This window comes from Symsagittifera roscoffensis, chromosome 7 (genome assembly GCF_963678635.1).
Source record: "Symsagittifera roscoffensis chromosome 7, txSymRosc1.1, whole genome shotgun sequence".
Classification (NCBI taxonomy): domain Eukaryota; kingdom Metazoa; phylum Xenacoelomorpha; order Acoela; family Convolutidae; genus Symsagittifera; species Symsagittifera roscoffensis.
The window spans coordinates 23,995,536-24,019,904 of record NC_087068.1 but is presented as its reverse complement, the minus strand read 5'-3'; the positions used below and the strand labels follow the sequence as shown (position 1 = coordinate 24,019,904).

Here is a 24,369-nt window from a genome sequence, read left to right as displayed (position 1 = left end):
TTTATATAGGGATCTTTAGGTATAAATATTTTACATAGGGATCATTAGTTATAAATATTTTACATAGGGATCATAAGGTATAAATATTTTACATAGGGATCATTAGGTATAAATATTTACATAGGGATCATTAGGTATAATCTATACCCAATGATCCCTGTAGCGATTCACCCCCCGATCCCATTGTCGTATATCTATACTACTGAGAGAACTGTTCGGAGTGTAGATGATGTAGTAATAGTTAGCTTGGTTGTTGGTTGTTCGAATATCGTATCGTCAGTTGTGTCCCATTTGACCCCCAGGACATGATGCACTGTAGCATTAGTAGAAACTTCGCCTCTGTCAATGGAGTAGATCGCTTCATTAGTGTTAGATACGAACTTAGTTAGCTTGAATCCCTCCTGTCTTAGGGAGGATTTTAGTTGCGTAGTAGAGTCTCTAGCCTCGTTTGTCGTGTTGAACGAGTGAACAAAGTCGTCCATGTAAAAGCTTTTGTGGGTTTGGTTACGCAGTAATCGGCAGCTGTTTGATGAAGTGCAAAGATGGCAATGGATGGTGAGCATTTTGCACCAAAGATAAGTCGCGTGTATTGGTATTGTTTGATACCATTTTTAGTAGGTCAAAGGAAGCGAAGCGCAATTTGATCTTAATTTTAATACCTATGTGCATAAACATACCTTCAATATCAGCCGATACAGCCACAGGTTTTTTCCCGGAATCGTAGTAGAAGTCCAAACATGTTGTTCCGAAGGTCAGGTCCAGTTTCGAGGCAAGATTTCAGCGAGACGTCCTTGTACGTTGAGGCAGCGTTGGCCACTGCGTACCTTTCCGGGCTTTTTTGGATTAGTTACAGGGTGATGTGGGAGGTACCAAAGTAATTCAGGTTGTGGATATTGGAAAGTAACGGGCTTGACGTAGTTATTTTCCAGGTCAGTAGTAAGCGATTTCTCATAGAGTTGCATGGTTTCAGTCTTTTCTGAGCCGTTTTTGTAGCGAAAGCAGTTGAGCTTTAGCTACCGGATAATTGTTCGGCAATTTCATTTCGTTCTTCCAGAGTAGATTTATTTTGTAGCGATCTCCATCGTGCTCAATGCTTTTTTCCATAAATCTTAGTTGTCGTTTGTTTTTATCAGAGTATGTAGCTTTGTTATCTTCCTGGATGCTTGATCCTTCCACTTTCCAGAATTTTTCCACTAATTCAGTGAGATTAGCGTCTTCTTGATCATTTAAGTCAATGAAGTTAGTTGAGTGTGAATTTGATCCGGAACTATTAGATTTCTGGTTGAGTGGGCCAGTGATCGTCGAACCTAGGTTTTTTACAGCGTAGAGGGTACCTGTAGGACCTTTCCTGATATCGCGCTCCGCAATATTCCAGAAAGCATCTACGCCAAGCAAAATTTGAACTGTGTTGTCGCCTAGTTCAGGAAAGTTGTTATGTCGAAGGTGATTGTAGAGTGAGCACGTTTTGTTAAGGTTGTTTGCGTCGATGGCGTCAAAACTCAGAGCTTCAACTGAATAGACTGATTTTAGGGTGAAAGTAGGCTTTGTAGCGTTATGTGGTCCGATACTAAGCTGGACCAGCGAGGAAGACACTTTGTCCTTACTGAAAGCACCTCGTACGCTAAGCTGTAGTTGTTGGCTTGGTTTGCACTGAAGTGTTTCAGCTGTTTTGCTGAGGATGTATGAGCAGCTGCTGCAGTTGTCGAGTATGGCGTAGCAATCTAGTTACATGCCATTGTTAAACAGTGTTACCGGCATAAATTGTAACTGATTTCTGATGTTGTTCATATTTTGGATTGGATCCTCAGCTTGTTCCGAGGGCTTGGTTTTTTGTAGTGCCAAGCTGCATGTTATTTGATTTTTGGTTGTGCGTTTGAAATGGTTTTTTGTCGATGTGTAGAGTTGAATGGTGTTTCCCTCCGCAGTTGTTGATGAAACATCGCTTAGACGATAAGCATTCACTAAATCTGTGTTGGCGTAAGCAGTTGAAGCACAGCTTATGTTGCTTCACCAGCTCTGCCCGTTGATCTATGGGAAGTTTCAAAAAGTCCGGACGTTTTCCAACGTAGTGAACTTGGTTATCTATTGGACATGTTAAAATTGTTGGTCTTGCTGATATGCCTGAAGATTTGTCGTAGTTTTGCCTGGACATAGAAGTAAATTGGTTGGGTCGGCTGTCGGATTGTTGTTGCTTCATAGGTTGGCGATTTCGTCCCGCTTGGTTTGAAGTCAACGGCTCTATGTCCAAACTCTCGCATGCTCGCGAGTAGTTATTGAGGTACTGCGTCAAGTCTTTGAGTGTAGCATAATCGAGATCGTGCAGCACGCAGTGTTCTTCCCACTTCATTACTAGAATTTAGATCAGCGGTGTAGCCGTTGAGTTCGAAGTTGTGGATTAGTTTCCGTAGAAAAGCAGCGTATCTTATAAAGCCCTGTGGTTTGCTTAGTATCAATTTGTCAAACTTTTCAAGTTCCCTGATGAACGCTGACACCACATATTTTGGGTTACCGTATCTACGCACTAATTCAAGTAATGCCTGTTCATACTGAGAAGAATTGGTTCCGTAGCTCTCTAATAGAGATTTAGCATTATCAGTGCATAATGACTGCAAGTAAGTAATTTTTCAACCGGGCTTAGGCGTGGGTTGTTGCCAATCGCAGTCTGGAAGAGTTCGAACCAGTTGTTCCACTCCAGTGGGTTGCCGTCAAACTTTTGTAGTTTTATATCTGGCAATTTGAATCCCATCAAACTGTAGTTGATGGCAGTGGTCGGATGACTGGTAGCGTGGTTTCTGACTTGTCTTTGTTCATTATCGAAAAGGCTGTTTCGTTGTTTCTCGTGTGCTTGTAAGATAGTCCTATGATGGTCGTTGAAGTGGTTGGTAACGATCTGTTCAGATGTAGTAGCAGGACTATTTGCAATTGAAGTTGTTATCAGACCATATCGGTTATTGCCAGTTGACATCTGGGCTCCGTGTCTTGAGTTGTCGTTCCAAATGAGATTTTCATTGTAAACTGGTGGAGGCGAGAAGTTGTATCGTAGAGGAGCTCGAAAGTTGAAAGTACACGGATTTCCAGACGGTGAGACTGATCTGAAATCAGTTGTAGAAGTAATGATGACACCGTTGATTGTCTGATCTATAGCTCTGTTGATTCCCGGTAGAGGTGGGAAACTATAGCGTTGGGGAGCGTCTAAGTCGAATGTACTCAAGCCGTAGGTGGATGTGTAAGTTGAAGTCGGCAGCCGTAGTGCTGATGAAGGTGTTGTCCAAGTTTTCAGTAGTATTTGAGCTTCTTACTGGTACACTGGCTGTTGCAGATGTGCCTTGACCTTGTGGAAACTGAACCATCGTTTGTTAAGACCTTTTCGTATTTTATAACATTGATTAGTAGGTCGCTTTTTCGTTTGCGTAGCGTTGAAGCAGTGTTGAGGCAGTCTTGTGCTTCCTGAGAAGAAAACGCGGCTAAGTCGTCTGCGAGCGTATCAAGCAGATCAAAACAAGTGGTTATCCCCTCAAAACTGAGTTTAACGTACTCGATTTTGCTTGAGTTGGCTATTTGCCTCGTTACTTCTTCCTCAAGCTCCTCGAAAGTACTGTAGCGGCCACTCCATTGATTGAGTAGCTGTTGTAACGTTGGCTTCGTTAGAGCCATTCAAGAAAGTAGTACAAAGAGTAGAATGATGCATTAAAAGTTTACGAGCTCGGATGGCAGCGATCGCAAAGTAGTTCCGGTAATGAAGCTTTTTTGAGCTTTCTCAAGATTTTTACTATAAGTTACGTTTAATTTTGTGTTTAAGTCAACCAGCCAGAGGGTTAGCCTGGTGGTTAAATAAACAAAGTGAGCTACAGCTCACGCATATATGAGCTTTTTAATTATTGTTAAGGACTAAGCGGTGAAACTTTCTTTTTTTTAACGGTTTTTTTTAAGAGTTCAAATGAGTAAAAAGTTTTGAGACTTTCAAAATTTTTGTAAAACTTGTAGATGTGGCTAGTAAAACCTTTTTTAGTTATGGGTTTAAAGAAAACGTTTCGGAAAAAATGGACTTTTGAAAATTCTCAGCAGCTAGTTTTGGGCTAGACAGTTTTGGCTATCGGGTTTTGGCTATCAGTATTTTTTTGTTGTATAAGTGGGAACCTTGTTATTTTGTGTGTTTTTACTACCTTAATACCCCGAGGATTAAAATTAAATTGACCCATTCAGTACTAACATTTCACATTGGAGGATGTAGATTTCTTTTAAAAAAACTGTACAAAAGTTTAGCACATTTGTTTTAAATTTTTAGCACAATGTGGGTTTTGCTATAGCACGAACTTGAATAAAGCTTTCAAAATCGACTATGGGTTTGAAATTTTTGTAGCAGGATCATAAATTTTTAAGTTTAAGCACAAAAATGTTTTTAAAGTGAAAAAAAATGTTTTCGAAATGGATCTAGCCTGAGTTGTGATGTAGAACCCTTGGTCAGGACCTGTGTTCTGCATCTGAACCTCTGGAGATGTTGGTAGTGAGGTCGAACCGCTGGTTCTGTCCTGGGCTCTGCCTATGGCACGTTGGTTGTGAGGTGGAACCGCTGGTTGTGTCCTGGGCTCTGCCTGTGGAACTTTGGAGATGTTGGTTCTGTCCTAGGTTCTGCCTATGGAACGTTGGAGATGTTGGTTGTGAGGTAGAACCGCTGGTTGTGTCCTGGGCTGTGCCTTGAAGTTGAGGGGGTAGTTGAAGTTGTCCTTGTTGACTTGCTGTAGACTTCGATATCTTTTTCAATTTTTGTCGCCAAATATTTAAGACAGTTTGATGAACATATGTCTTAAAAGTCACTTTGTTGAAGTCAAATTTATTACTCATTAGTTTGGAACAAATCATGCTATTATTAAAAGATTTTACCGAATTTTTCTATAATTAAGGTGAGACAATTCATGTCATGAATATCACTTATTGCTCGTATTCGGTTCAAAGACTGATCAAAGAAGCATTGCTAGCACTTGAAAATCTGGAATTTATTCAGATAGTGGATAGTGTGTGACGAATTCTACTATGAAAGATTCGAGCGATTTCTGCGTTTTAGAGTGCACGATCCTTGAAGCGCAGTCAAATTAGATATTTAAATCACATGGGAGATATCGTTCTGAAAAGGATGGCAAGAAAGGATAGATTTTCCATCAATGTTCGTGGGCTCATAAATGAAAGTCCTCAATTGCTGAGAATAGTTTTGTTGAAATATAGATTGGCAGACTCGCCAGATTTTTGACAAATATCGGGAAAGTTGAGATCACCAAGCACAGTAAACTGTCTGCAATCCGCTTCGATGAGGTTTGATTATCATTTTTTTCTAAGCCCCATTGTAAGTAGAACGCATTCAATTGATAATTCTTCGGTTGGCAACTTAGAAGCAGGCAATGAGGTTGTCAGCCGTGACTTCAGTGACTCCTACGTTTTCTCAACTGTTCGCTCTAATTCTGCTATAAATGTATGGCAGATATTAGGTTTGACTCAGACTGATCCTCGAGCTTTTCTCAATTTTCTGTTGCTTCTTCTTGTACCTTTTTGACCGTTGTCAAGAACCTAGGTGTGAGATTTTCCTCGGTAAAGCCTCTACAATAACTATCGGCAATTCTTCAACAATGTTGATACCCTTCAGGGCTTGAATCATTACACCTCCACCTCTCAATTCACGAGACTTCACTCTGTATTGATCATAACTTTTTATAAGTAAAGCGTTGGAATCACCTTGAGTATTTAACCATGTTTCAGTTATGCATAAAATTGACCGCGGAAATTCAAGACAATATATAAGTGCTTCCAAGTCCCAATTTTTCAACATGGACCTAGCCTTATTGAGTAGCACAGAAGTTACAGCAGATGTAATGTTAATCGGTTCCATTTTCAACTGAAAAAGGAGTTTCTTTGTGAGGCGATGAATTTCTAGCAACTTTAACAGCAGGTTGAATAGCACTAACAATAGCTGGTACAACAGCATTGATCAATTCATTAGCTAGATTACTTTGATTTGTTTCTTCAAGTGGTGAGAGCATGAATTTTCTTTTTGGTCTCAACGCTCCTTTTTGAGTCGGGTTTTCTTTGCAGCGGTGCTGGTAACTTAGGGGTATCAGTTGTTTCGGCCAACGTTCGATAATTTACTGTAGTGTCTGCTTCCATTATTGATTCTTCCAGATATTTATCTGCTACGCTTTTCTGGGGGAGAAAAGACTTAAGCTCATTGCTGGACTTCACTTGAACGGGCCATGAGAAACCAACATTTTTATCGTTTTCGTCTTCCTTTTTCTTAGCGTTGAAGTCTCCTGTGAAGATTGTGTCACACCCTTTGAATTTCATGGTTACTTTGCACAATTCGTTTTAGAAATTTTAGGAGCGTATATATTCACTACTACCCGTTTAGACGGTTTCTAATTCATCCGACAAATTTTTATTCCTTTCACTGTTTCTTTGGAGCAAAACCTTGTCGATTTTCTAAGGGCGATGTACGTGATTCTGTAATTTTTTTTTCGTACATTCCTCCGCGTGGATTATTTTATTCACGTAGAAGGCTTGGCCGTAGTGTTTGTCGGTTCTTTTTAAGCAGAAGATGTCGTAACTGTCGAGATCTCCTTGTAATTCATAGACTTTGGTTTCCTGAAGACGACAAATTTCCATATTTTTTCTGAGTAAGACTTTTCCATATTTTCAGTTGGTTTCTCAGGCGACGTACTTTCCACGTTCCAACAGATACTATGTTTGTGAGACTTTGACTGTCTAGGATAGCCTGACTGCGCATTAACCCAATCAACCATCAATATACTGTAAGGCCATTTTGATCTTTTTTATCACTTGTAACGACACGCATCAAAACTTTGAAAACAAATCGAATTTTCGTTAAAAAAACGAAATATAGTTCAAACATGGATGTGAAATAGATGTTTCATTGATCTAACATCAATGTAACAAAATTGTCAAAACATAGATGTCACATCGATATTTCATCAATGTCGCATCAATGTTTTTGTAATAAGTTATAGAAAAACAATGAACTTGGAATAAACTCACTTAATCTATGCTTTGGTCTGGTATATTACTGAAACTTGTCATAACAATACAATAACAATGATACTTTTTTGAATTAAAATGCAACTTCAACCCGGATAATATCAACAAAGCAGCATTCAAAAATCTCATTGGTAATTGAAAACTTTAATTTGATGTGATTTCTTTCGAAATACGGCTGAATATGAAATAAAGCAGTTTAATTTGAGCAAAACAGGGCAGGGTCTCTAATTTTTTGGGAAGACTCAGAAAATCAATTTGTTCGAGGTAAAAAAAAATTAAAATCAAGCAACCCCCACCCCTTATCGATTAAATTGTAGATCTGCGCATGTTGAATGCCTTTTTTTGGTAGAAGTTTTAATTCATTGTTTCAATTGTTGTATCAGAGAATGTCTTTTGCATATTTTTATTTCGATAATTATTTCAACCGAAATGTTTCATCTAGTTTTCAAAATATTTCGTTGAATAAATAATTCTTTTCTTAAAAGTTGATGCTTCATATTTTTTGTCCGTCTTTCAGGTATCAGATTTGTATAACAACGAATAGTTTTCATTATTTAGCATCAGTAGTTTTCTGCGATGGCCAAGAAATGTTCAGGCGTCGGTTTCAGCTCGACTTGCTCAAAGCTATTCGCAAAAAGTTTTATTCACTCGAAAAGTTCCTCGGAGTATGTTTCAAGCTGTAAATCATTATCGAATCAGTTCCACTACTATCAAACACGTCCAATAACTTCTAATGTGAAGCTACACCACTGTGTTATGTCGCAAAATATGTCTCGCAACCGGATAAAATCCAGTAGAACGAGTAGATGTTTTTCACGTCTTATGAGCTCGTCAGATTCCACGGGTTCAGAAGTATCATTGCTGCCTAAAGCGAGAAGAGCGTTCATGTATGTTCCTGGAGACAGTGAGAAAATGGTACTGAAAGCCTCTCAACTTCTAATTGACTCCATATGTTTAGACATGGAGGATGGTGTGGCAGGTGATATGATACAATATGTGGCACATTGGTATAAATTGAACAGCATTTTTTGAGCATACATAACTTATTTCTAAAGCAGTTTGATCAACATCAAATCAAAGACGCTCTAAAAGACTTAAATCGGCCATCATTTGCTGTCGATCATCTGAAAGTTTGCTGTCGATCATGCTAAAGTCGGTGTAGTCTGTGTTGCTAATTTTGGTTTCAGGTTTCTAAAACTGATTTCAGGCTTGATAAGTCAGACCTTGAAGCGCCGTTTTCACATGTGAATTAAATTGGGTTGTTCTATGTACCGTGGATTGTTATTCCAGAGAAGTTTTTTTTACCTTTATTATCGTCTACACAAATTGTGAAATTAAAAATGCTAACTCCAAATGAGCTAGAGTTGAAAAAGAAATAGGATAAAATGGTTATATAATTAACCTTAAGGAGGGTAGAGGTAAAATATCAAAGAGTCAATATATGTCACCAAGGTGCTTAGTGCATGTTTCTGCGTTAGAGTTCAAACAGCTGGCAGCGGGGTCGCATATATTCGAGCTGCCCTTGTATTTGGCCAGCGAAATGTCACTTGTCATGGATATAAAAAGAGAGCCTGAGAAATTTTACTGGCTGGAGAGAAAAAAATTCGAATGAAACAATTGGTTTGGTTTATCTGCTTTTCGGAGATGACGTAAGTTGATTGGGTGCCAAATAAAAATTCATGTGAAAAAAAAATATATACTACTTTGGTTATCAAAAGCATTGGAATTCATAATAAAATTGTTAGTATTACTTTAATTGGGATAAGGAGTGGAACTTCTAATAGGTTTTAAATTCAGTTCTGTTGTATTCCAGTCGAACAGCGTTCTTAGATGCATAGTATCGTGGCCTGATTGTTTCTTCGGGTTCTATTGTTCTGTTTTGATCTACTATTGTAAAATTATGATAGGCTTGGGCTGACAGCCATCGTTACTTACTGGCCAAAATGCTTTATTTGGATTTTCAAACTCTTTAGACTGGTTTGATATATCTATTCGTAATATGATCATAAAATCATTCAAAAAAGGACCAGTAGAATACTCCTCTACAGGATGTGGCATTTTTTTCCTCTTTCGGAAAGTACTCAACAATTTAATTGCAATGCACAATCTTTTTTCGTCGGTAAAATTGTTTTGGATTTCATACGTTACTTCTGTGTTTTTTTTATATAACAGTATATGGTCCAGAATGTAAATTCAAATGTTTTTGAGGGGTTTCAATACGGGTTCCGACATTTTTTCTTGCAATTTTTTTGTCCCTTCTTTTATAGGCTTTCCTAATTTGAACTGGTATTATAGGAGTGGGCCTGATTAGTAATGCGGCGGCAATTAGCATAATTATTACTGTAGATTATTTTGAAATCTTTTTCCTCTTTCATTATTTCTATCGATATGCGATTTTGAAGAAATTTGTTTATTCTCTCATTATTCGACTGGTGTTCACTAGGTGTACGATCGTTGAGACAGCACAAAAGTCAGATGCACATCTTTTGTTTTGATCACGAGACAGACCTAAGTTAAGGCTTAAGGGAACCTGGTGCTGAATGCCAATTACAATCTCATATGATGTATATCCCGTACTATAATTGATGGCGGTATTGTGTGCGAAAGTAAATTTTTGTTTGTCAGCTCAGACCAGTTTGAGCCTGAGGTAATATAAAATGCCTGATTTTTCAGGTTAAATGCTTGTTTTGGATTTTCGGCTTTTCCCTTAGACCACGGAGAATATGCGGTTCTAACTCTCAGAGTTATTTTGAGTTCCGATGACCAATGAGCAAAATAATTGCTCATAAATGCACTTCGTTATCATTGATAATTTGCTGCGGAAAACCAAATGTGCTTATGTATTTTTCTAATAGCTTAATGGTCTGTTTTGAGTCTACATGGATAAACAAGGACATATCGGGAAAAGGCGTCGGCAACAATTAGGCAATAATTTTTGCCTCGACTCCATGGTCTCAATGGACTTTTGCGATCAATGTGAATTGTTATCATTGGACCTGGTTCCAGTCGCCCCCATTGTTGTTATGGAGCTTCATTTAAGTCCTTTCTTTTGGGTTCATTCGTCTGATATTCTAAACATTCATGAAGCAGCATATTTGTAAAGTCCTGGTTTCACCATGGTGGTTGTTTATAGGCTAATTCACCTGCGCTAAATTCGACAGAGCAGATTTTTGGACTCTGAGTGCAATCAGCACTATCTTCATTCGTGCGTAAGAGATCAGTTTGTTCGTCATTGAACAAAAGTACATATTGCTGAATATAAGCTTTCAATCCTCTTTCCTCAAGATATACTGTTATGTTGTTTCTGACGGGTTTTTCATGGTTTTTTTATATATACAATTACAGTATCATTGTACTGTTCTTCGCGAATTGTGTCATTATCCGAGTTTGAGTTTTCTGCACACTCATTTTCGAAAGTAGTTCTAAAATAACTTGGTTTGTTGCTTTCACATTCGAGGCTAGGGGGTCCAATTAACTTTAAAGCCGGTGTAGGAATCGTATGATTGTTATGCCTTTGGCTAAATTTTGAAAGAGACTGTTTTCAGCGTTTCCTTCCAATAAATTGAGTCTTTCTGATTGGTCTAGGTAATGGTCCAATGCGATGATTTCGCCAGGAGTTTTCTCATTTAAATTATCGTCTGTTATATCAGGTTGTGATAATTTTTTTATCTGATTGATTTTTTTATTCAAATCGGGAGAAATCGTTTTTTTTAATTGAGCAACAAGACTCTTCGATTCGAAGTAGTCTGAAGCGTCTTCTATACTGAAATCACCTTTTTCACTAATGTTTATCATTTTCTTTTAGTGAAATCATCTTTATCACTAACATTTATCATTTTCTTATCATTTTGTGTAATACACAATAATTTATTTGTTTTCTACTTGATATTTTTAAATATCACGATGTGTTAGGTTTCGACTTAATAAGTCAGGTAATGCTTAGTTTTTACCCTGTGTGGCCCTTTAAAACGGCTATTTTAGATACATTGGGATAATCATTATAATAAAAGCCATGAAATAACTCCTTAATTGGTTTTCAGTTCCGCTGCTGGGATATGGAAATAAAGGGCTATAAGGAAAGGATGGCAAAATCTATTCCAATTAAATCACATTTCATCTTCTGTTATCCATGCTTAGTGATTGAAAGGATATTTTCCATCAGTGTCAAAACATGATTGAGTTGAAGTATGACCTAACATTCGTACTTCAGATCCATTGTAGGATTTTGCTTTTCTTCTGAATTTGTAAAATTGTTTTTTTGACCTAGTTTTTTGTAAATCTTGATAAAAGGATAGTTTATTATACTGCATGATGACTCTGAATCAAACCTAACTTCCATTTCCAAAAATCTGTTTCTTATTTTTGTCTCCGGTGGCAAAATGATAGAGTTTAAGGTGTATCCTTGGTTTAGGATTACTATCCTTACTCGGTTTCGGAGACTTAAACAGTTTAGAGGTAAAAGATCAATGATTGCATTGCAATAGTCTATTTTGGAAACTCGGCGAATGAGATCAGTTTGATTCTCTGCTGCTATTACGATTATAGTCATTTGGATAATTTTGTCGACCTCTAGGGTCATTAATAGGTTGTCGTCTATTATCTTGGCATAATATTCTTCAGAGGCTTGCTGATTTTTTCGAAAAACATTTTTTGAATTTTGGGCAGGCTGACTATTTTTTCTTTGGTAAGCATTTTCTTTATAATTATTATAATAACGAATGGTGTAGTTATTTTGATTTGGGTTAGAACAATTCTGATTATTTCCAAAATTGCCTTTGTTTCTCTTTCCTTACTGACTGTTTTGGTCGGGAAAATTATTGGGCCTTTGCTTCCTATAATTAGTTCCGATTGAGACCTTTCGCTCTTTTTTAAATGTCAATTCTTTTCTCAGTTTGCTCACTTCATCTTTTATTTACTTTTTGGAGCACTTGGATAAGGAATGTCCATTCATTCTGCAATGTTCACAAAATCTGGTATTGTTTGGCTTAACCATTATGTCAGGCTTGCAGCAATGAAAATGATGTTTTATCAAAAGCTTCTTGATGTTTTATCATTTAGATTAATTCCCTTAATTGAGTTTCCAAGGAAGTTATTTTGTCAGTTGTAGATTTATTGGCCGGATCTGTAGATTTACTTAATGTTAGATCCTAAGTGATGACATTTTCTGTAAATTCATCTCAAGTTGAATTTGGATGTTCGATCATGTATTCATGAGCCTTTTGTTTCAGAGATAATGGTCTTAACCCCCTTCATGTAAAAATCATTGTATTTTTAGCTTCTTTGTCGAGCTTTTGTAATTGCTGCAGCGTCTCTAGCGGCGTTAATAAACGCTGGATTAATGTTTTCTGGCCAACCTTTATCTACAGAATTTTTAATTCTGCAAATAATTTTTGAATAGTTAACTATCTTGGCGAACTGCATTTTCGACATCAACCCTATGTTTAAATTGGTCTCTACAGTCAACGAATTGATCTAGGAAGCCTCCCTTCAGTTGATCCCATGTAGTTATTTATGTAACATTCGCCCAGAAATTACACAGTGATGGAGCGCCGAAAAAGTACCTATTGACGGTTGGCTGACGTCAGTTACCTTAATTCTACTCCTTTTTAATCGTCTTGACCTAGCCAGTTGATTTTCTTGGTCTTTTTATGGGCTAATTATCATGTCACCGTTTTTAGGGCATCAGCCAAACGAGTTTTAATCAGCTTTAGTTCATATGCAAAAATAACCTCGTAGCTGGGTCTCGGATCTACATAAAACGTTACAATTACTAAAAACACGGGCCAATAACCACAATGTAAAATATTTTAGTGACAGTTACATACTGGATTCATTAGAGATGAATTGAAACTTTCCTCGCCCTTAACTGCTCATGCACTGAAATACTATATCAATATCGAATTAGTTTAAATGCGTTCAGGGCATTACAACAGCTAAAAGTTGGTTAATGTTTGTTAAAAGTCTCTAGACACCGGGCCTCTAACTGGAACGTCAGCCATTTTTGTAGTTTGTTAGAAAGAAAGGAAAATTATGAAAGCATAGGGTAGATTGAAAAAGAATTAAATTCATTCTATCCTATCATTTTAAATTCAAAGTTTTTAATTTAGTTCAAGTTAACAATTTGGAACGTATGAAGTCTCTCTAATTTGAGGAGGACAATAAATTCTCTTGTTTTGAGAAAATCAATTGACAATTCGCTCTTTTTTTTGGAACGTGATAGATTTCTCTGGCTTTCAAAATTGTTTTAGACAGATAGTTCTCTCTCTAGAGAATGAGAACAATTTTCCTAGATAATTGTACGCCTCACTGGTCGCACCAATGGATTATACTAGCTGGACATTCATCCTAATACGCGAGATAGCGCTGCTAGTTAATAAGATAGCCGTTCTACATTAAGAAAACTATTCTTTTCTCTAGATTTTATTATCGGACAAATTGTTTATTTTATATCAGATGTTTAAGCCTGATTAAAGTTTTATGTTTTAAGAGGTTAAAAAGGATGAACCCGGAACTATTTTCCGAAATAGTGAATGTACATTCATTCTACATTGTTCACAGAATCTAGTATTGTTGGGCTTAACCTTTGTGTCAGGGTTGCAGCAATGAAAATGATGTTTTATCAGTTAGGTTAATTCCCTTAATTGAGTTTCCAAGGAAGTTATTTTGTCAGTTGTAGATTTATTGGCCGGATCTGTAGCATTACTGAGTGTTAGATCCTTAGTGATGACATTTTTCTGTAAATTCATCTCAAGTTGAATTTGGATGTTCGATCATGTATTCATGAGCTTTTTGTTTCAGAGATAATGGTCTTAACCCCTTCATGTAAAAACCAATGTACTTTTAGCTTCTTAGTCGAGCTTTTGTAATTGCTGCAACGTCTCTAGCGGCGTTAATAAACGCTGGATTAATGTTTTCTGGCCAACCTTTATCTATAGAATATTTAATTCTGCAAATAATTTTTGAAGAGTTAACTATCTTGGCGAACTGCATTTTCGACATCAACCCTATGTTCAAATTGGTCTCTACAGTCAGCGAAATGATCTAGGAAGCCTCCCTTCAGTTGATCCCATGTAGTTGTTTATGTAACATTCGTCCAGAAATTACACAGTGATGGAGCGCCTAAAAAGTACCTATTGACGATTGGCTGACGTCAGTTACCTTGATTCTACTCGTTTTTAACCGTCTTGACCTAGCCAGTTGGTTTTCTTGGTTTTTTTATGGGCAAATTATCATGTCACCGTTTTTAGGGCATCAGCCAAACGAGTTTTAATCAGCTTTAGTTCATATGCAAAAATAACCTCGTAGCTGGGTCTCGGATCTACATAAAACGTTACAATTACTAAAAACACGGGCCAATAACCACAATGTAAAATATTTTAGTGACAGTTACATACTGGATTCATTAGAGATGAATTGAAACTTTCCTCGCCCTTAACTGCTCATGCACTGAAATACTATATCAATATCGAATTAGTTTAAATGCGTTCAGGGCATTACAACAGCTAAAAGTTGGTTAATGTTTGTTAAAAGTCTCTAGACACCGGGCCTCTAATAACTCCAACTTCTCCCAGAGATAATGTTGTTATCTCTCGATCTCCGTTGCACAGGAGGGTTCGGAGCTGTCTCGAATGTCCCACTGGACCTTCTGTCCACGCTGTCTTTTTCAAGTAAGCGCCTCTTTTATTTAATCGTTTCGTCTCACAATCGGCTGTTGTGTCCTTGACAGGCTGTTATAGTCAAGAATGGCTGTTTTTTGAATTTCTCAGAAATATTGCAGTCCAAATCAAAAATTTAAAGTTCTCTTTTTATTTCAAATTCGCTCTTGAGACCTTTAACTTCTCTTTCGTCGTTCACTGGAAGGTTCGGCTGGATTTAAGTTTTATGTTTTAAGAGGTTAGAAAGGATGAACCCGGAACTATTTTCCGATGGCTATCCAAAGGTTGGGATTGAGTTAGTTACTATTTTGTTAAAATGGAGCGTTGTGGTTTTAAGTCGTTTTCAGCTTAGCTTTTATACTCGAATTTTGAGCAGTAGGCAATTTTCTGTAAACGGAGCGTGATCACTTTTGCTTAGTGCTCAAATTTATTTAAATAGCGTCCACTAAAAGAGAAAATTGCTGAGTGCTCAACTTTGAGCTTCTAATTCTAGAATAATCTAGAACAGAAAATTGATGCGGAGCAACGCAATGAATAGGATTGAACTGAAGTGCAATTATACGGCGATTCAAATGTTTGATAAAATAGCTCTCGTAGTACTTATTGGCCTGAAATGCAATTGTGCGGCTCTGCATATGCGAATTAAATAGCTCTCTTATATCAATAAAAAGAAAAATAATTATTTCTGTTTCAAGTTTCTGGTTCAATTTGAACATAGAACAGGATATGGATGATCATATTGTATCATATATCTGGATTATAGATTCGAGCAAAGACAAAGCGAGAGATAATATAGCCCATTCTTTGGATAAAATCAAGTTTAAAGAAAGTATAGATGTTTGTGTGAGGATAAATCCTGTATCGTCTACGAGGGCAGTTAAAGACCTGGAAGCGGTGTTTGGTAGTCAGAATGCACCTGAATCGATATGTGTGCCGAAAGTCGAGGATCCAGGTTAGATATATTTATTGATCATATGGTATAAACGTTGTTTATCTGATGTTGTGTAAACTAGAAATATTAATTTTAAACTATCTGAACGAACTTTCAAATTAGGAAGTTTTTTTTATCAATTACGAACTGTCTGAGCTTGTTTTGGTTACTTTAACCGACCCAGTTTAGCTCAATTTTCTAAGGATTTTTGAACAAACATGTTAATTTAATTTTTTTTTTCCTTTCCAGCCGAGGTCGACTGGCTTCTTAACAAGATCTATGGCCTGGCAATGGAAAGACCTCCGAGCTATACAGTGCATATAGTGCTCATATGCGAAACACCTCGAGCTATCATAAATCTTCAAAGTATATGCAACGAAATGAACGAACTGTCGACAATGTTGAATTGTAACTTGGTCCCAGATGCCATTGTGTTTGGTTCTGATGATTACTTAGCCTCTGTTGGTGCTACGAGGACTGAAGATGCGACGGAGGTGCTGTATGTTAGACAGAAACTGTTGATGGTGGCCAAAATGTTTTCACTTCAGGCTAGCTTTTTTTAAAACTATCTTCGATTATAAATTTCTGCGAGGCTGATAATTAAATTGGTTTTCTGAAGTTTTTGTTAGTAGTATGAAGGTTTTTTTCCTAGCTTCGTTGCCCCAAAGTTTTTAAAGGTCATGTCAGACTGGGATTATTGCTTCAAGTTATTTCAGATGTCTGCATCTTTCTGTGATTTTTTTCAAGTGGTTTCATCGAAAGAGGGCTGTAGTGTAATCAGGGGCAGATTTAGGGGTGGGGGGGGGGGCGGGTGGCGAACGCCCCCTCCCCCCCTCAGGGATTCGACCCCCTGCCGACCCAAAGGGTCCCCCCTTTGATACTTTTTCAGAAATCCAGTTTTGGCCGACCGACCCTTAATTTTTTTCTAAAGGCGCCTTTGGCGCCAATATATACTAACTTTGAGGGGGAGCGCGCGCCAAAAAAACGCGATTTTTTTGTCAACATTTTTCAAAAAGTGCCCAAAAACGGCTTTTTTGACTGTTTTTTCAAAAATTTGTCTGCGGCTCAGAAAATTTTGCCAAAATAGGGGCAAAACAGTGCTTTGGGAGAGCTCGAAAAATCAATTTGGTCGACCTAAAAAAAAAGGTCGTCAAAATTTTGGAAATTTTTTGAAAATCCGCCCCCCTCGAGAAAATCCTAGATCCGCCCCTGAGTGTAATGACTGAAATAATATTGAAATTTTATGGAAATTGAATATTGAAACTTACTTGCTGTTGCAGGCTATTGACATGGTTTATAATGACCTAGCGAACGAGCAGGGTCTAATCAAGAGCTGCACAGAAGGTAAGCTGATGGGCTTCAATGGCAAACAAATCATAAACCCAAAACAGATCGAAACAGTGCAGACTTGTTTCTCCCCAACTGAACGAGAGATCAAATGGGCCACAGGGCTAGTGGCTGAATGGGAGAAGATGTCCAGTGATGGCGTCGGGGCTATTTTGTATGAGGGCAAAATGATTGACATGCCTTTAGTTAAACAAGCGAGAAACATACTGAGAGTGAAGCAAAATATGAATTTGTAACTGGTCTTTTTTCTTCGTTAAATTTTTATCTATTTCAGTGAAATGAATTTAAGAATTTGTAGTTATCACGAAAAAAAAAAGATGAAAAACCGGATCGATGCACTTTAAAACTAATTTAATTCTTTTTCAGATATTTTGTCATTTGAAAGTTAAATGAATAAATCAGTGAAATTATTTCGAACTTTCAGTCGATTGCAGATATGTTCTTTTTGCAACCCTGCTGGAAATACGCGTAGTTTTTGCTCACAGAGTATAGACAACAGGATATCAGAAGCGAATGGGAAACCAGATGTTGATGTAAGTGTAATACAATACAACCAAGCATTATCGTACGCGAAGGTTTTCATCTCAATTGGGCAACCCGTTCCCCTCGCGTCTGTCAGTATAATCCATTTCAGGGGCGGATCTAGGATTTTCTCGAGAGGGCGATTTTCAGAAACTTTTTTTAGGTCGACAAAGTTGGTTTTTCGAGCGCTCTCAGAACATAAAAAATACCCTGTTTTTACAAAAAAAAACTAGCCCCGCAGGAAATTGTTTCAGCATTTAGGTCGAAAATCCTGTTTTGGGCTCTTTTGGGAAGTTTTTTTGACAAAATAATCGCGTTTTTCGGCGACTCGCGCTCCTTCAAAATCAGTATATATTGGCGCCAAAGGCGCCTTTTGAACAATTTATGGTTGGTCACCTAAAATGGATGTTAAAAAATAGTATCCAAAGTGGGTTTATGGATTCGACGCCCTACCGACCCAAATGGTCCCTTCTTGGTACTATTTTGAGATATCCATTTTTGGCTGACGGACCCTAAGTTTTTCTAAAGGCGCCAATATATGCCAATTTTGAGGGGGAGCGCGATTTCCAAAAAAATGTCTAAAACGCCTTTTTTGTTGGCCTGTTTTTTAAAAAAATGCCTGGGGCGCAGAAAATTTGGTCAGAACGAATTCCACCCGAATTTTTGTCGAGTTTTCATATTAAATCCACGTAAATCCGAGTTGGTATAATTTTAAAATATGTCAGAGTCAGACAATTCAAATATGTGGTTGAATTCAGAAGTTGGCTAAGCCTGATGTGGAAACGAAGAGGCTGGACATAGCAGTTGTGGGTCACCCGAATGCGGGTAAATCGACTCTGGTGAACAGTGTGTGTGGGAAGGACGTGATGCCAGTGTCCTCCAAAGTGCACACCACAAGAGCATCCATGAGAGGATACCTCACCCAAGGTGCAGACTGATTAGATTAATATTGTAAAAGCATAGAATTAGATTAAGAACATTTATATGATAGGGAAGCCCCTTTTCTGCCCCCCCCCCTCTTTTCGCAAAGGGGGTAGGGGTAGAGATTCGTTAGTAGCGTATAAAAATTACATATGCTGAGCCGTTGAGTTATTTCTCTGTAGGGTTGACAATTCGTTTCTAGGTACCATAGCTTGAGATCAGTGATGTCCATTTGAAAAGAAGCAATATAAATAAGTTTTAATTTTCTTTTCAATTTTAATTTATTTAGATGTGAAATTATGAGCCCACTCAATTTAAATGAAAAACTTTAATTTAAGTCGAACAATTTAAATTGAAAAAAAAAACAACTTCCTTGGGCGGTATTCGATCCGGCACCACGGTACACAGTTAATTCATGTCAATTAGTTTCACTTTTCGCACTTTCACGGAACAAGCAATGAATCGAAATTTTCACGACAAGATTGATAAGGTTTTGTCTTACATAGATATGCCCAAAAAATTGCTTTCGATCTATTTTTTCAAAAAATACCCAAAAATGGCAGAAAAACTGCCAAAAACAGACTTAAGAAAAGTTTAAATTACCAAGGAAAAATTTAAATAGTTTCAGGGAAATTTAAATTGCCAACTATTTTAATAAATTTCTTGAACAAAGTTAATTTAAATTTCAGTTTTTACAGTGCTGATTTGAATTATCCAGACAAATCGAACAAAACTTGAATTTTCAAACGCGTTTTTCTCAAATTGGGTTAAGATTACACAAAAAGTGAAGAGAACAAAAGTTGCTTAGAATTTCACCAGAATTAATATGGTGCCATTTTTTCCCGAAATTCTCAACAAAAATTTTACCCCAAAAATGGGTTATTTTGGCTTTTTTCAATTAATCAAGAATTACGCTGAAACTACTTTGTTAATTGAAAAGAAAATTATATCACAAGAAGCCTCTCACGCAGTTCAACAAAGTTTAAGAAGGTTAAATCTCCAAAAAGTTGCGCAATTTGCTTAAAATTTATTTGTAAACAGATTCTGGGTTTTATATAGTAAAAATCACATTTATTGACTATCAAGTGAAATTTTTTTCTCTTATACTAGTTTTTGGGGATTTAACCCTTATTAAACTTTGTTGAGCTGCGTAAGAAGCTTCTTGTGATATAATTTTCTTATCAATTAACAAAGCAGTTTCCGCGTAATTCTTGATAAATTGAAAAAAGCCAAAATAACCCATTTTTGGGGTAAAATTTTTGTTCAGAATTTCTGAGAAAAAATGGCACCATATCAATTCTGATGAAATTCTAAGCAACTTTTGTTCTCTTCACTTTTTGTCTCATCTTAACCCAATTTGAGAAAAACGCGTTTGAAAATTCAAGTTTTGTTCGTTTTGTCCGGATAATTTAAATCACTGTATTTTAAATAGACATCACTGGTTGAGATAGTTGAAGAGATCTCAAGAATCTGTTAGTCTTTTTGATGACAAACTGTTGCTGTGGCATTGATTACACCGAAGACTTTAGTCAAGGTGTTATGGTATCGTGTAACGGGTTTTTTTTTAATGTTGTCTGTTGTCAAGTGTCGACAAATAACGTCCACAGTTATCAATTATCATGTGAGCTGGACTATATCGCGCTATGCCACGTGATTGCGTATGTTTGTTTCTTTATTTGTTCATCTTTATTTATTTAATTATCTGTTCTATTTATTTAATTATGTTTAGTTTGCTTATATTTATTTATAATTTATGTATGTACATATTTATTTTTGTTTATTTTTATCACGTGTTTTGTTTATTTATTTAATTATTCTTTCTTTCATTTAGTTTTGCTTTTATTATTTCTGCGTGCGTATTTATTTAATTTATTGTTTTTCATTTATTTATATTATGGGTCTGTTTGTTTGGTTATTTGTTCATATATATTTTTCATGTCTATTTAATTATTAGTACATTTCACTTTTGCTTTTATTTATTTATTTATTTATTTATTTATTTATGTATTTATTTATGTATTTATTTATTTATTTATGTATTGATTTATTTTTTTATTGCTTATTTATTTATCAGGTGTGTTTTGTTTATTTGTTGATATTTATTTCTATATTTATTTAATTATTCTTTCTTTCATTTAGTTTTGCTTTTATTATTTATGTATGTGTATTTATTTCATTTATTTATTTTCATTTATTCATATTATGGGTCTGTTTGTTTGGTTATTTGTTCATATATATTTTTTCATGTCTATTTAATTATTTGTACATTTCACTTTTGCTTTTATTTATTTATATATTTATTTATTTATGTATTCATTTATGTATTTATTTCTTTATTTATGTATTGATTTATTTTTTTATTGCTTATTTATTTATCAGGTGTGTTTTGTTTATTTGTTGATATTTATTTCTATATTTATTTAATTATTCTTTCTTTCATTTAGTTTTGCTTTTATTATTTATGTATGTGTTTTTATTTAATTCATTTACTTTCATTTATTTATATCATGGGTCTGTTTGTTTGGTTATTTGTTCATGAGATATATATTTTTTCATGTTAATTTAATTATTTGTACATTTCAGTTTTGCGTTTATTTATTTATTTATTTATTTATGTATTTATTTATTTATGTATTGATTTATTTTTTTATTGTTTATTTATTTATCAGGTGTGTTTTGTTTAAAATTTTGGTGTATACATGTGTTAGTACGATTTTTAGTTCTAGAAGTGTTATTTTATGATCTTCGTTGATATATCAAAAATTTAACCTATACATGTGTTAGTACGATTTTTAGTTCTAGAACTGTTATTTCAGGATCTTTCTCGATATAGCAAAATTTTGGTGTATACATGTATTAGTACGATTTTTTGTTCTAGAACTGTTATTCTTCAATTATTAGTTGTTCAAGTTGTTTGGTTTTTGCTTCAGTTTCTATGCCTTCGGTGTATTGCGCGTAGCGCCTATGTTTAAAACTTGATTAATGATTGATATTTTAAAAAATGCTGAAAAATGTCACTCTTCAGGAATGTTGTTGTTACCACGAGAATAAGTTGGCATCGGAAGATTTTGTTCGGAAGTTCGGATTGACACAGTTTGTGATTTTTAAATCTACTACTGAATTTCAGGCGTCCAATGTCAAACAATAGAAAACTGAGTCATTATTAGTACAGTTAACTTGCTCCTTTTGAGACATTTTTGGTGAGAAGGATGGAATTTAGTTACTGTTGGAAAAGTAATTGCTTGTTTAGTGTAGGTGATACTCAACTTATATTCTGGGATACTCCTGGTCTGATAGACAGCAAACAAGCGAGGAAGCACAAACTGCCTAAATCCATCTATGACGACCCAAGAAGAGCGTTTCTTCACTGTGATCTAATAGCCCTGATGATCGACTGTGAGGACCACAAGAATACGAATAAAATTCCACCAGTCGTGAAAGAGCAACTGGCCAAGTTGTTCGCGACAACATCAGTTTTCCCTGATAAAGAAGTCGTGCTTATTCTTAATAAGGTCGATGTGTACAAAGGTTAGTTCATGTAGGTTCAAACATTTTTCTCGACTCGTGGAATTTTCCCAAAAAGTGGCAATCGTAAAAAAGAAGTTTATACTGGTTGATTAAAAGTTCGAAATATACAAGTCCAATGTAAAAAAAAATTAAAAAGCCAGTTACGATTCGATAATTTCTTGAAGCCTGATATTTTATTGTAGGTAGCATCAAAAGTATGAAGAGCTTGGTCCAAGTGCTAACCGAGGGAATTATTGGAGGCAAATCAATCGAGAGTAGAAGTACACAGGCTAAGCCGGGCAAAGGTCTTCTTGCAGCCGACTTTTCAACCCATTTACCAAGCAAACTCAAACGAAGTCACGCCAGAAGTAAAATCAACGAAAACTCCATAGATGTAGAAAATGAATTGCTGACAAGAGAAAGTTTGGAGGTTGAAAATAGCTCAATGCTTGCGTTTGAATCTGAAAAGAAACCTCAAGAGAAGCCTTCGATTGTTGAAGTTATAGACAGAGACGATGAAGAGTATTTTCAACAGTTAAATGTGCTGAAGAAACGAAGGGGCTTTAATGGGTTTTCGGCCGTGTTTCAAATATCAGCATTGCGTGGTTTTGGATTGAGTGAGCTGAAAAGTTATTTTATGGGCAAAGCGAAGCCTGGGAAATTTGAGGTTGGTGAAACTTCAAGTTGCAGAGAACTTTTTGGCAAAATATGGTCATTTGCCATAATTCGGAAATCAACTTGATCAAAAACGTTTTGGAAATGTTAATACGCGAACTGCTTTTGCCGTGGGTCATATCACATACTAAGCCTACTATAGTTAGCATGCCGTCTTTTTTACTCTCCATTGACCATTTTAATACATGTGAAACTGAACTCAGCTAATTTGATCGGTTAATGCTTAATTACGCTATCTTCCCGGCGCATTTCATTGTTAGCTGTTAATGCTTCTCCGACCATATGCTGACTTTTTCTTCAGAAAACAAAGATTTGTCATCCGTTTTTTAAAATTTCGTATAAAAAGAAAAAGTAAATTAACGGCAAGTTTTTTGTAACGGAATTATATCAGAAAAATCCACAAGATTTTCACTCAAATTTTATATATTCGGTAGTCGCCCCTTTTTCGAAAAAAAATCGGATAATCTCAGCAACGTTATCAAATGATCCGTTTGTGGATTCTATGCAGTTTCTCATTTCTTATAATCAAAGCACAAAAACGGAAATTTGGGGGGAGGGGTAGTGGGGATGGAGTAATGCATCTTGCTCTTGGGGGTAATCTGGAACCGCGAAAATGAGAAACAGCTTCATCAGTTACCGGTCTTGTCTCTTTTCGTTCACATGTGTTTACCAGAACAGTAAAGAAAGAGAGATTATCAAGAAAGAGAGATTATCAAGAATGAGTATCAAAAAATACCCCCTTGAATGCTGTTTCAGGTAAAAGACGGGGTGTACACTAATGCGAGTGTGGAGAAAGTGATTGAAAATGCTATCATCTCTCGAGTGTTTGAGAACCTGCCACAGCATTTGCCATACAAGGTCAACATTGAGATTCAAGATGTGTTCGAAACAGATCACGAACTAGTCATTGTGGCTCTTCTCATTGTAAGTGGTGTGCGAGTGTGGTCGTCAAACCATTTTGACGGGATTTTGAAAGCCATCTTCTATTTTCCTAGAACTGGCTTTTAGGGACTCCTTTTTGTCCACTGTTGTGTGCTGTTTTTTAACCTCAAATACATCAATCAATGCCTGGTCACCCACAAGTTAATATTGATTCTTTTCGTTACGAAGTGGCTGGCATAGTTCTTAATTTGATTTAGTTGTAAGATTGAGCAGACTGCGATGGACAGATTAATAAGTCATATTGTGTTTAGACTCCCTACCAGATGGGTCTGATTTTGGGGGAGAACGCGAACACCCTTCGAAAGATCATCTCGGAGAGCAAAGAGCTCATCTCCACAATCACACAAGTGCCCGTCAAGATATCACTCACAGTAGAAGAGCGCTTCTATCCTCAGCCAAGGAGATAAACCACAAACAACTTTGATTTAAAACTTCATTTTCTGCGCATTGAAATAATCTGATGAGATTGTGTCTTAAATTGCAATTTAAATTGCTGAGTTTTGAAAGTGTATCCAGTTCTACGTCGGGTTTGTCGCTAGAGACCCTGAGCGAACTGCAGTGATAGACTTCGCCTGTACCAGACATCAGCAAAAATTCCCATCATCTATCTATTTCTCAAACAATCGATCACTCCATTTCAATCGGAAGCTGAAAACAGGTCGGGTATAGCTACAACAAGAACCAAAGGGTGCCATTATCAAACATTTGGCAATCAAAATTGAGGCTACGTGTGGGTAGGGCGACTCTTCTTTGGATGCTACTGATAACGTTGTTCTTTAATTGTCAATGAACGTTGTGAAGACGCTTATATAGGTCGTGATGATTTTTTCT

The 24,369-nt window shown here is 36.3% G+C and overlaps 2 protein-coding genes across 2 annotated transcripts; both read left to right on the top strand.

Moving 5' to 3' along the window:
- The first annotated feature begins 7,559 nt into the window (after positions 1-7,559).
- Positions 7,560-17,272, top strand: LOC134850972 (citramalyl-CoA lyase, mitochondrial-like). The gene is made up of 4 exons (XM_063866811.1): positions 7,560-8,017; positions 15,457-15,645; positions 15,874-16,172; positions 16,905-17,272. Exons 1-4 carry the CDS (start codon positions 7,615-7,617, stop codon positions 17,205-17,207), a joined length of 1,194 nt encoding a protein of 397 aa, XP_063722881.1. The 5' UTR covers positions 7,560-7,614; the 3' UTR covers positions 17,208-17,272.
- A 6-nt stretch (positions 17,273-17,278) lies between these two features.
- LOC134850971 (GTPase Era, mitochondrial-like) lies at positions 17,279-24,035 on the top strand. Its single transcript, XM_063866810.1, has 6 exons — positions 17,279-17,504; positions 18,252-18,420; positions 21,670-21,942; positions 22,125-22,588; positions 23,353-23,520; positions 23,790-24,035. Exons 1-6 carry the CDS (start codon positions 17,361-17,363, stop codon positions 23,943-23,945), a joined length of 1,374 nt encoding a protein of 457 aa, XP_063722880.1. The 5' UTR covers positions 17,279-17,360; the 3' UTR covers positions 23,946-24,035.
- Positions 24,036-24,369: the final 334 nt, after the last annotated feature.

Coding starts and splice junctions, on each gene's coding strand:
- LOC134850971 (XM_063866810.1), top strand. CDS start 17,361: ATGAATAAATCAGTGAAATTATTTCGAACTTTCAGTCGATTGCAGATA. Junction 17,505..18,251: donor ATGGGAAACCAGATGTTGAT/GTAAGTGTAATA, acceptor GGTTGAATTCAG/AAGTTGGCTAAGCCTGATGT. Junction 18,421..21,669: donor GAGAGGATACCTCACCCAAG/GTGCAGACTGAT, acceptor TGTTTAGTGTAG/GTGATACTCAACTTATATTC.
- LOC134850972 (XM_063866811.1), top strand. CDS start 7,615: ATGGCCAAGAAATGTTCAGGCGTCGGTTTCAGCTCGACTTGCTCAAAG. Junction 15,646..15,873: donor GCCGAAAGTCGAGGATCCAG/GTTAGATATATT, acceptor TTTCCTTTCCAG/CCGAGGTCGACTGGCTTCTT. Junction 16,173..16,904: donor CCAAAATGTTTTCACTTCAG/GCTAGCTTTTTT, acceptor TTGCTGTTGCAG/GCTATTGACATGGTTTATAA.